Source organism: Cercospora kikuchii (assembly GCF_019650295.1).
Source record: "Cercospora kikuchii DNA, contig_00005, whole genome shotgun sequence".
Taxonomy (NCBI): Eukaryota; Fungi; Ascomycota; class Dothideomycetes; order Mycosphaerellales; family Mycosphaerellaceae; genus Cercospora; species Cercospora kikuchii.
Genome location: NW_025408586.1, coordinates 586,315 through 597,761, shown reverse-complemented (window position 1 = coordinate 597,761; position 11,447 = coordinate 586,315). Strand labels below are relative to the sequence as shown.

General features: G+C 51.9%; 5 protein-coding genes across 6 annotated transcripts; 2 read left to right on the top strand and 3 right to left on the bottom strand.

The window, feature by feature from the left end:
- Positions 1-1,169: 1,169 nt before the first annotated feature.
- On the bottom strand, positions 1,170-2,039 carry CKM354_000801700 (uncharacterized protein; the record flags this gene model as incomplete). Its single annotated transcript, XM_044803383.1, has 1 exon — positions 1,170-2,039. One exon carries the CDS (start codon positions 2,037-2,039, stop codon positions 1,170-1,172), a length of 870 nt encoding a protein of 289 aa, XP_044659318.1.
- A 487-nt stretch (positions 2,040-2,526) lies between these two features.
- On the bottom strand, positions 2,527-3,540 carry CKM354_000801600 (uncharacterized protein; the record flags this gene model as incomplete). The annotated part of the gene is made up of 1 exon (XM_044803382.1): positions 2,527-3,540. The coding sequence occupies one exon, from the start codon at positions 3,538-3,540 to the stop codon at positions 2,527-2,529; it is 1,014 nt and encodes a 337-aa protein (XP_044659317.1).
- Positions 3,541-4,280: 740 nt separating this feature from the next.
- Positions 4,281-5,350, bottom strand: CKM354_000801500 (uncharacterized protein; the record flags this gene model as incomplete). The annotated part of the gene is made up of 2 exons (XM_044803381.1): positions 4,281-4,985; positions 5,045-5,350. The coding sequence occupies 2 exons, from the start codon at positions 5,348-5,350 to the stop codon at positions 4,281-4,283; spliced, it is 1,011 nt and encodes a 336-aa protein (XP_044659316.1).
- Positions 5,351-7,383: 2,033 nt separating this feature from the next.
- CKM354_000801400 (uncharacterized protein) lies at positions 7,384-8,868 on the top strand (the record flags this gene model as incomplete). 2 transcript variants are annotated; one of them, XM_044803379.1, is made up of 1 exon in its annotated part: positions 7,384-8,868. In XM_044803379.1, one exon carries the CDS (start codon positions 7,384-7,386, stop codon positions 8,866-8,868), a length of 1,485 nt encoding a protein of 494 aa, XP_044659314.1. The 2 variants fall into 2 exon arrangements, with proteins under 2 accessions (XP_044659314.1, XP_044659315.1); XM_044803380.1 differs by having other exon boundaries at positions 7,813-8,868.
- Positions 8,869-9,782: 914 nt separating this feature from the next.
- Positions 9,783-11,293, top strand: CKM354_000801300 (uncharacterized protein; the record flags this gene model as incomplete). The annotated part of the gene is made up of 2 exons (XM_044803378.1): positions 9,783-10,151; positions 10,208-11,293. The coding sequence occupies 2 exons, from the start codon at positions 9,783-9,785 to the stop codon at positions 11,291-11,293; spliced, it is 1,455 nt and encodes a 484-aa protein (XP_044659313.1).
- Between the last annotated feature and the right edge of the window lie 154 nt (positions 11,294-11,447).

Genomic DNA, 11,447 nt, shown 5'->3' with positions numbered 1-11,447 from the left:
AATGCCCTTCCTCGTTCCGATGAATTCGTGCCTATTCTCTTAGCATAGCCGATGCAATGGAGGGTGCACGATAGGACTAACATTGTTGGAGCTTGCCAAGAGAGCACGACCGACGCTATGAGCATCCCATCGAAATCTTCTTTGCGAAGTGATGTTGCTTGCGACATTGAGCGTAGTCCTTGGAAAGCTTTGGCTCGGTAGATGTCGGCCACGTGGTGCGCATCGCGGGCTATGTTGATCAGAGCTGCATGGTGACAGACGAATCCGCAAAGAACATCTTGAAGAAAGCAATACTGCGGAGCCAACGCTATCAGTCTGCGAACAGTCCTAGATCAGCGTTCTGTGGGCTTTTCGGGAAGTTATGGCTGCTTACCGAAAGAGTACAGCGAAACCATATGAACGCTCGAGACATCTCTGGCTGCCCAGGTCCTGTATGGTGTTGACGGCGAACTCTAGGCAGACAAGGTGCGAGCTACCAAGATCCGAGACTGGTGGACAACCAGCACCGTCGATAAGCGTCGATGTCTTATGCGGGTAAATGCATTTGAACTCGCGCCGACGCGCTTTCCGACTGATGCAATTTGAACTGCAGTGCATCAGATATGTTAGGCCAGCCGTGAGCCCCGTCAGACTGTGAAGAATGGGTGAACATACCAGTGCGGCAAAGTCTCATCACAACGCACGTGGCGAGCTCTGCAGGGAAGACAGCCATTGCGAGACTTGACATGGCTCTTCCTGATGCGCATGACTGAATTGAGCAGCACAGGTGCTCAACTGCTTAATGTGAGATGAATGCTGTGATGGTGGTACGACAAGTTGAGAACGAGATTGCGCCATTTGGGCTGGCAGTCTTCGACCTGCCGAGACCAGAAGACACATTATTGTCTGGTACATGTTCTGTGGTTGTAGTAATGGTGGCGTTAAGCTATGCTCAAAAGCACCTAGCGTTCTTCGTTCATGCACGTCGTTGCGGTTCACTTCGGCACGCTCGGCACGACAAAACTGGTATTCGAGAACGGCGATTTCTTCGGTCGAAGCTTGCTGGTGATCCTACGGAAATGTCAACATTGTTACATTTCAGCCGCTCGATGTTGACATCTCAGGATGGGAACTCATGTTTCTCCCTCCTTCTGCTGACAGCACCCATCAGAACTTTGCACATCAGTTGATCACGTCTTGCTTCCTAATGCCAGGACAGCACTCATCTTCCCAGTCCATTTCCCCGCTTCGAATTCGCTATGCAGATAATCCCGCATTGCCCTCTCAATCTGCTCCACTCCAAACTTTTTCCTCTCCTCCTCTTTCCAAGCTCTTCCCACCACAGCCTTTACAAGGTGTGCGCACGCATGCGCAAAGTCCTCTCCGTTCACATCTGGCGTGAAACTCCAAACCTCAACATCCACATCACCAAACCCGGCTCCTTCTAGTTTAGTTTGAACACTTTCTATCTCCATCCATCCCTTCGCCGGGAACAAATTTGCTGGATCCGGAAGTGCCGGCGCCCCAGGAAGGTACTTCTTCATCGCCGGTAGAAGAATCTCATCCCACCAAGATATTTTATTCCAAGAACTGAACCCTGCAATGCCGCCAGGTTTCAGCATTCGGAGTGTTTCTTGCAACACAGCTTCATCGTTCGGCGCGAAGAAGACTCCGAAATTGTTGAAGATGTAGTCGAAGCTGGAGCTTTCGAGACCAGGCTTCTGTTGATTCATTTTCAAGGCTTCAATCTTGGTTGAGAGGCTTGCAGTCTCAGCTCGTTCGCGGAGAAACGAGAGATAGTTCTCGTCAAGGTCTCCGGCTGTGACTTTCTCGATCTGATCGTGCTTGAGGTTTGGGATCAGAGCACGGAAGATCAGCGTGCCGATGCCGGAGGCATTGTCGAGGATTCTAAGGGGATCGCTATTCGTTCTGTCTTTGTGTTCATAGATTCCGGACCTGCGTACAAGCTCTTCGGCAGGTGGTCCAGTGAGATATTCGTTTATCAGAGCAATCTGATTTGAAGCATTCGTGGCTGTCGTGCTTAGTTCTTTACTGGCCATGTTCGGTGCCAATCGGACAATATTTCTCAAGCTGACTGCTAGAAAATGGGGTTTGGGTGTGGTTCTGAAACGAACATTCAGCTGAGGTGCGAGATATGTAGGACAGGGTCGGAAGGATCAAGCACTACTCAGCCCTTTAGCGCTAATACAAAGCTCGGCCGAAGAGGATGCGGGCGTCCTCCGCATGGCATCGTCTTCGGCCCTATCAGTTTTGTTCGTCCGGCATAATCCAAGGCAACAGGATAATGAGAGCAATTGCTTCCGTGGTCGATGCCGAGCATCAACATTTTTTTCCGAGCGATTCGGCCCAGCTAGATGCACAGGTGTGCAGCCCATAGTAATGCAACAGGAACAAGAAGCAGAGGACGGTGACCACAATCGCGCAATCTTAGAAGACTCGGTTTCACGAACGTTCGCCGCTGCCGTATCAGACCGCACAGTCGTATAGGCTTCTTCTAACTTGCGCATGGCAGCGCAGACGGCTGCCTCAGCGAGACTTGTCAACTGTATAGACACCTGTAGGCGTCGCATGGTAACCACGCTTGCCAACTCTATGCGTTAGGTCGCTCCTGTAATCTTTACCTTCCCTAATGAGCTCAAGAGCATGCTGAAAGGTGTATTTGGGTTGCCAATCTAGAGCTGTAACCGCGCGAGATGAATCGTAGACGCGGTCCAAGCGCTCTGGCAACTTCCACCCATGCTCTTGCAGTATTTTACAGTGCTCTGGCAATGCAGTCTGGATGGCCTTCGGGGCTTGTCGATCGAGGTCACGCAGCAATTCCTCACTGCGCTGGAATGGTGGTGGTGCGCTGATGATGAACTTGCCCCATCCAATATCCTCTGCCTTTCGAATTGCTTGAACGTGCGCAGAGACCACATCGGAGATGTCTGCTCTGCGATAGAGAAGCTCGTTGACTTTCAAATTGTCGTCTTGGTAGGAAGCGCGAGATTTCTCGTCGTCATCCTCTTCTGGGAAGAACCTGGAAGTCTTCAAAACCAAAGTCGGCATGCGGCTCTCCTTCCAAACAAGATGGCAGAGGTCTTCAGCTGCAACCTTTGTTGCACCATAGATATTCTTTGGGATAGGCGTGACAGTCTCGTCTATCCACGCTGCCGGTTGTCCTGGTTTAGGTGAGAGTGCGGAACCGAAAGTTGAAGTCGTGCTTGTAAATATGAAGGCTTGTATATGACCGGCCCTTACAGCCTCTTCGAGGAGCACGAGAGTGCCTGTGATATTGGTGTCGATAAACTCTTGCTTGCTGTGAGAGCCCACGTGCGGCTTGTGCAGAGTTGCAGTGTGCAGCACGTATCGGATAGACGGGTTCTCTTGCAAAATCTTCTGGATTAGTGGCCGGTCTGAGACGGAGCCTATAATTGCTGTGTGCTTGGAGGGAAGAATGTCCAGGCCAAGAGGAGTATGCCCATAACCTGGCAATTCGAGCATCAAAGCATGACCCAGATGACCACTGGAGCCCGTCACAAGGATGTCAGGCGAAGACATGGTGATGTGCCTGGATCGGAGTGGACAAGCCAATTGTCTGGCACTTGATGAAATCGCCGAGTATAAATGCCATCTTGCTTGGATGAGTCAGTCCCAGTGGCGTTCTTGGCTCTCGTTCTGTAGTATCAGCAGCATGCAGCTCGAGTGCCCAAAAGCGTGATAGGTTCTATTTCTATGCTCAGCGATCTATCCACAATCGACAAGTGTTCCGGGTGACTGGCGTTGTTGAGACGAGACAAGTCCTCGATGAGATAGCACGCACGGGGCACGGGGAAATCGTAGTGGCGGCCTGAGGCAATTCCATTCTACTTGCTTGGCATCCCAGAGCAGATTCCCCCAACTCTCCTCTTTCCTCACGGTCCTTCTCTCAACCATCAATATACTCCATCGTCATATCTTAACGATTGTGCTCAACGCAATCGAACTGACAGAGGCATCGTCAGCCTCTTCTCCGTCAATGAGGTCCCGGAAACAAAGCACGCTCCTCTTGGAGCCAATTGTAATTCAATGGTATCGTATAGATCAGTCGTCTGCCTTTTGCCTGTCTTAGTCCAACGAGTTCCCGAAATGGCATGTAATCTCAGAGGCTTCTGCCGTAACAATATCTTAGTGGAAAATATGTTCATAATCAAGCACGCGACATCATCTTGGCTGTTCCATGTGCTCAGGGCAACCATATTGCCGGCAAGAACACAATCGCAACAGCATAGAGTCTATGTGGCTGATATCAGCCCTACAGCCTACACTACCTGAGCGCTGGCACCATTGTACTGCATGGTCCCCACATTCAATTGACGGCCATTCTTGATATCGCTTCCTCGCAACGAGTGCCACGCAACAGCTCCCGGCACAGCACCCCCGAGGACAATATCTGCGCCTCCTGGACCAGAGTTGCCCTTCTCGCCCGACCGAACGACCGACTGTGGGTTGCCGTATGGTCCCTTCAAGAACTGTGAGGTAACGTAGTTCCACGTGTATGACTCGTTACTATAACATCCGGAACTGTAGAAGAGAAAGTATGTGCCGTCGCTCCCACGGTAGAGTGATGGAGCTTCGATATTCCATCGATCGACGTCGCCGTTGTTATTGTAGATTTCCGTCGGGCCGCCATTGGTGGGTTGTCCCGAGTTACAGTCCACCTGCTGGAGCATGATGGGTGTTCTCATGTGATTCGTGTTTTTGTCGCACATTGTGTGGCCTTTGTTGTTGTTCGGCGTGTCGATTTTGTAGAGCACGTAGCACGATCCATCGGCGGGGGAGAGGTCTCTGTAGAAAGCGGGATCGATAGCGCCGCCGTCCGCGGCAGGGCAGATCATAGGCTCGCTCGAGGTGTCGATATACGGGCCACCGGGTTGTGTGGATGTGGCAAGACTGATACAGTGAATGCCCGTTTGGTTCTTGAGCTCGGGAGCATAATACATCCAATGCGACTTTCCGTTATTGGGCTGGAAGAAACGTGAATCAGTCAGACGGGATCGAGAACAGGGCCCAGACGGAGACTCACCGCAGTGTTGACATCCGGTGCCCAAGACGAGCAAGGCTGCGACCAAGCAGGGGCATTCTCACTCGGGAAAGCCTCTTGCACAGGCGCGAAATCGCGGGAGGGGAAAGTCCTGGTCGAAGTGTATGGGATACACTTGCCTCCCGCGGCGGTCGCGAAGACATACATTTGGGAATTGAGATAGTTGTAGAAAAGCGATGGGTCCGGGAAGTCGACGTCTGGTAGTACATCATTTTGGAAGACTTCTCTCTTGAACAGCGGAGTTGGTGAAGCGAAAGCCACGCCGGCGAGGAGCAGAAGGGGGAACATGATGGATTGGCGCGGTGAGTGCAACGAGGACTTTTACTTGTCTGTGGGACGAATTCTCGACATTGATACATTCTGATCCTTTATACCAATGTCTCTTGCTCCGTGTGGTTTGTACATGGCCGCTGGAGAGTCTGATCGACAGATGGCGATCAGGCGTCCAAAGTTGCCCCTTTGGGAAAGTCGCCCAATGAGACGTCCAAAAGGTTTCTGACTTTCATAGCGCATCGGTCGCTTTGACGATCCGGTTCGAGGAACTAACAGCCTGATGTTCAGGCGTTCCAGGCTACACCCGCCATCCTGACGACAGGGCTTGAACCTTACAGGACGATGCAACGCAAAACAGACACATCGTGTTCTCGGTTTCCTCGATGAGGAAGTCGTAAAAGAAGCAAACTCTCAAGATGGACAGAGCACAATGACAACGCCATTAGGCGGGCTGTTCATGATGTCAGCGACTTGAACGACTCTGGACGCCTGAAGGTTCGGCCTGAAGCACAGTGAGGGGAAAAGATGAATGTTGAGTGGGAAGAACCATGAAAGCCGAAGAGGCGTTGGAAGAGTTCGGCAAAGGACGAATATGTGGATTCGTACATATGCATGGCTTCGTCTCAGAGCAACGATCGCTCTCGCGACAGGATAACAGCTGGTCATCGTACTCTAATCTCTGTTTCCGTCTCTCCGCTGGGTCACAAATTCGTTCTGTTCAAGGCTTTGTATAAGCCTGTCCATGTTTCGCCCCATCAAGCTCTGGCAAACTCCAACCCCGCGCGATGTACTGATCTTGCCTGGTCTGAGAAAAGGAGGATATCACAGGTTTCCCGCTGCATGAGTGTCCATCCAGGCCACGACTGGAGGGAACATCGACTTCTCAAAGAAGGGCCAGCATCGTCGACCCCAGGTCTGGATGTCAAAGGTTCACACTGCGGAAGGTCAACGATTGAGTGAGACTTGATGCTGATGTACCGGTTACCCAGTATTGGTCAAACAGATGCAGCAGAGCGACCTACTCTTTCACTGACTGAGTATGTATGAGAATCGGCAACAAAGAGTAGACTGGAACTCTAAACGAATGCAAGATTGTCGACAAAGGAACAGTCATTGCCCAAACATTGGGCGGGAGAGAGGCGAGGTCGATTTGATTTCCTTGGCGCATTGGCATTCCGGCCAAAGCGCTCAGACACAATGTTCGACTGCTGCTCTTCACCTTGTTCATCATCGGCCATCTCATCATCGTCTTCTTCGTCCATCACAATTTTCAAACATGTCAACCTTCTGTGCAGGCGCCGGTGCATGTGTCCTTCATTTTACGCGACCCGTCCGTACCTGCAGCCGAGAACGCGCGACGAATCTTGAACCAGTTCAGCATTTTGAGCAATAGTAAAGATGTACCAGAAGAAGGCAGCACATCACGGAAAGCGACTGTTCGCAATAAAATGTATGTGGAACTGCTGCCGCCACGAAGAGTCAACAACATGGACGGCAAATCGTGAGTCCTGGGATGCGACTACCTACGTGTGACTACATTCACTGTTCTTGTCACGCGCAAAATATCGGACTGGTGGCATTCGTGCCAGATCTCCACTTTCCTGCTGATCCTCCTCATTCGTCATCCCTCCTTGGGACCCACCTCCATTCTCCTGGTCACACGAAGCACTCAGCCCATGCTGTGCATACGCTGCCAAGGTTGTCTCCGTCAGCGAGTGGCGCTGCAGCGTGCTGAGCTGCGAGGCCGTCTCATGACCGAAATGATCCATTCCCCCAGCGCTTCCTTCTCTCAGTCAATTTGGCACTTTCTGCGAGAAGTAGCCTGACTCTATATCTTCACTATGCTCTGAGGCACAATGCAGTTGTTGAAGACATCATCAGGCGTGAACGATTAACTGGAGCTTGTTGAGGCATGGGATAAGGACGTGCCGCCATTTGCCATCCTTTCTCATACGTGGTCGAGACCATCCGATGATGAGGTGCTCTTCCGTGACATCGTCGGCGGCACTGCGTCGCAGAAACCTGCATACTCGAAAGTTATAGGGTCCATGAAGCTCGCAAGCGCAGACGGATATCAATACATCTGGATCGACACTTTGTGCATCGACAAGAGCTCCAGCGCTGAATTGAGCGAAGCTATCAACTCAATGTTTGAATACTACAGCAACGCCGAGGTGTGCTACATTCATCTTTCGGACATCGACTCTGCTGATCTATCAACGCTAGCCAAGGCGCGCTGGTGGAGTAGAGGCTGGACGTTGCAGGAGCTGCTTGCTCCATCTTCCGCTGTTTTCTACACAAGGGAGTGGCGAAGAATCGGCGCAAGAGACGAGATTTCACATGAGATCAGTGCCATTACTGGTATAGAGCGACAATATCTGGTCAGCAGCTCCCACGATCGCGACATCGTGCAAAGTGCTAGCGTAGCAAAGCGCATGTCGTGGGCGGCTAAATGCGAGACCAGACGATCAGAAGACATGGCGTACAGCTTACTCGGGTTATTCTCCGTCAACATGCCCTTGCTCTATGGTGAAGGTGGGGAACGAGCCTTTTTGCGATTACAAGAGGAGATTATGAAGTCTTCAAACGACCACACCATCTTCGCGTGGCTTCACAGCAGTGACGAACCGCATGGTTTACTTGCCAGCAGCCCCTCAGCTTTCGAGCATACCGGCCAATACCAACCTTACACTGACATGGGCTGTCGGAAGCCATATGCTATGACGAATCGTGGTCTACAGGTAAGCTTGTGCTTAACAAAGTTAGGGAAAGGACGTTGGTTGGCCGCGCTTGACTGTCCGCCTACACCAGACACTGCCAGTGGATTCTTAGCTCTAGTGCTTCGATCGATAGTAGAGACCGATTCTGGAAACGAATTTCGACGCTGCATGAGAGTACAGTGCAGCAAGCTCACCAGTATCACTCACCGTGGGGAGGCGCCGCAAATGCTGTACGTGCCGCAAGTTCTACCGCGAACTGCTAGCGTCGAGATGGACCAATACTTGGTTTTCCACCTCACCAAACTATCACCGGGATTCGCATTTTGGTCTGCTCAATACCACCACGACCCGGCAACGTATTTTACCGAGCAGGATGCAGCAGATTCGCCCGTCGGAAGCGCGCCTGTCGCTATATTTCCCATGGTGGCAAAGCGTGGAGCAATATCCGCCGTGTTGGTGATCGACTGCCAGCCCGACACAACAGCCGTCTCTGTGATTTTGGGCTGTTCCGCGGACTTGGATGTGGCGTGGGAGGCTCGAGAACGGCGCATGAGGCCCCAAAATAACGAGGATGACACTTTCACAAGACCATTTGATCCACGCCAACCTGGTACGTGGATGTCCTTGAACCATTACCGAGTCAAGGTGGATATCAAAAAGACAGTCGAAGGCGACAAGACTATGTGCAATGTTGACATTGAGATCCATGCGAGATCTCGTCGAGGGACGAAGGCGGGGGTTCCGACTGATGAGTCGTTATTGGAGCGCGAGAATTACCGTCGTCGTATGGTCAGAATGCTCGTCAAGAAATAACGACTGGTGGTACATGTCTGCATCCGGGATAACGCTTGGACGATTCCAGTGCTACTCAAAGCAATCATGCACAATGCTGTGCACGTGGGAGTGTGACTGTTATGCAGCGGCAACTTCATTGTGAGAGTGACTGTGAATGTGAATGGAAAGAAAAGACTCCTGTGGAAGCACTTGCAGCATGTGACTTCCTTCTCTCACGCGCCAGTTGTCGGACTCGCTATTGTAGTGTCCATCAATGCACAAAAAGGCGTCTTCAAAACAGGCAACTGCGACTAACAACCAGGCAGTCCCGCAGTGACAATAGACGACACCGGACATTAGCGGCAGCGCGCGGCATATCTACTGCCAATCTACCACTCCAGCGACATCCCTAATTCTCCTCGAAACATTCGACTCCTCCAAACATCTCATCCAATCGCACCGTTAGCGCCAAACATCGGCACATGGTTTCGAAACACACGCGCTGAACAGAACCCCGCGGCTCGCACTTCAGACGCCGGCAACGCTCAGCCGTGTGCGTCACGACTCCACCCGCGCATTTCACTGGCCGACACGAGATTCGCCCATACGAATCGAGGTAAAGTCTATTGCACAAGCACACATCGGACTCGTGCCCGTAACCCTTGTTGTGCGACAGAACGATTCTTTGTTGCGAGCAGCATATCTGATCTCTCGCTCGCCAGGTCAAGTATTCGTTTGCCCAAGACAAGCTCAAGCTGAGATCGCTAGTCGCTTGTTTGCCGCGCAAACAGTGGCAAAACGATCGTCACCAGCATTTGTTTCCTTGAACTGCATTTCGAACTCAACATTCTACGAGGCTTTTCTTTGTGGGCCCATCACAGCTGGGCTGTGAATCCTATTGCAGACGTAACAAGTTACAGAGCACTTCAGAGCTAGGACGAGCTTCAGCAACAATGATACTCACGTCGATCCTGGCAGCGCTCGCTGCTTGTGTTGGAGCCGCTACTGCACTCGAGATCAATGTCGATGACCCGGTCTCTGTCCGCGACACCTCGCGCTCTATCGCATTCGGTCTTCAAACATACTACCAGAACAACCGAAGCGGTACGGCACCTACTGCGATAGGCACCCTTCCCACACCACTCTACTGGTGGCAAGCCGGTGCCATGTGGGGAGGCATGGTTGACTACTGGGCTTATACGAATGACACAAGCTACGTCAATGTCACTACCCAAGCACTACTCGCGCAGGTCGGCCCGGATTGGGACTACATGCCTCCAGCCTACTACACCTCTCTCGGTAACGATGATCAGGCGTTTTGGGTGAGTGTTCATGAGGAATCAATATACCATTGAACACAGTACTGACCTTAAACTAGGCCCTTGCGGTTCTCTCAGCTGAAGAACATGGCTTTCCCTTCCCTCCTGGGCAACGAGTGTCTAGCTGGATCGATCTTGCCGTCGCTGTCTGGAACACCCAAGTCGCCCGCTGGAACACCGAAAAGTGTGGAGGAGGTCTAAAATGGCAGATCTTCGAATCCAACAAGGGCTTCAACTACCGCAACTCGATCAGTAATGGTGCCTTCCTCCAGATCTCCGCTCGCCTTGCTCGATTCACCGGCAACCAGACATATGCGGACTGGGCAGAAAAGACCTGGGGCTGGATGGATAGCATCGGCCTCATCTCCTCCACGTATCAAGTCTTCGACGGCTCGGACGACCTCATCAACTGCACCGAACTCGACCATACGCAATGGTCCTACAACCCAGCCATGCTCCTCTACGGCACTGCCATGATGGCTAACTTCACCAATGAGCAACTGTGGAAAGACCGCACCGAAGGACTCCTGACCTCAATCGAAAACACCTTCTTCCTTCCAACCGACGACATCGATAACTCAACCGATGTCATGTTCGAAGCAGCCTGTGAGCCCTACGGAACTTGCAATAACGATCAGTTCTCCTTCAAAGCTTACCTCTCCCGCTGGCTCGCCAAATCTGCTGTCGTCTATCCTAGCATCACAGATAGTATCGCCAAGCGCTTGCGAGCTTCCGCCATTGCTGCAGCTCAAGCCTGCTCTGGTGCCCCTGGCACCTCAACTTGCGGCCAAAAGTGGTACACGGGAGGATTCGATGGCTCTTCGGGTGTCGGCCAATCCATGTCCGCGCTCGAAACGGTCCAGTCTCTTCTTCTCTTGAACGAAACTTGGGCGTCAACAATTACGAATCGTGTACCGTTGACAGGACCGAATGTCACGATTGAAGTTGTGCCTGTGACGAGTACTTTCCCGTTGGACCCTCCTTCGGAGACGACAAATGCTGGTGTTACCAGCAACGGCGACGGTGATCATGGTGGTCATCCAGCGAGATCTGAGGGAACGAGAGCGAAGGCAAATGTTCCGTTTTGGCCCAAGCGTTTTGCTTCACGACATCTTGGCAGGCGGAAACATCGGAAGGGCTTTTGAGAAATTGCACGTTGATGCTTGAGCATTAACCATGGCCGAGCCAATTGCATTGTTGATTGCGAGGGCGTTTGGCTGTGCGCTCAATTTGGAGCTCTGGACGTGGGATGGCATCGAGCATACGAATGCATGATGTCTGAGCGAAAGATAGATACCC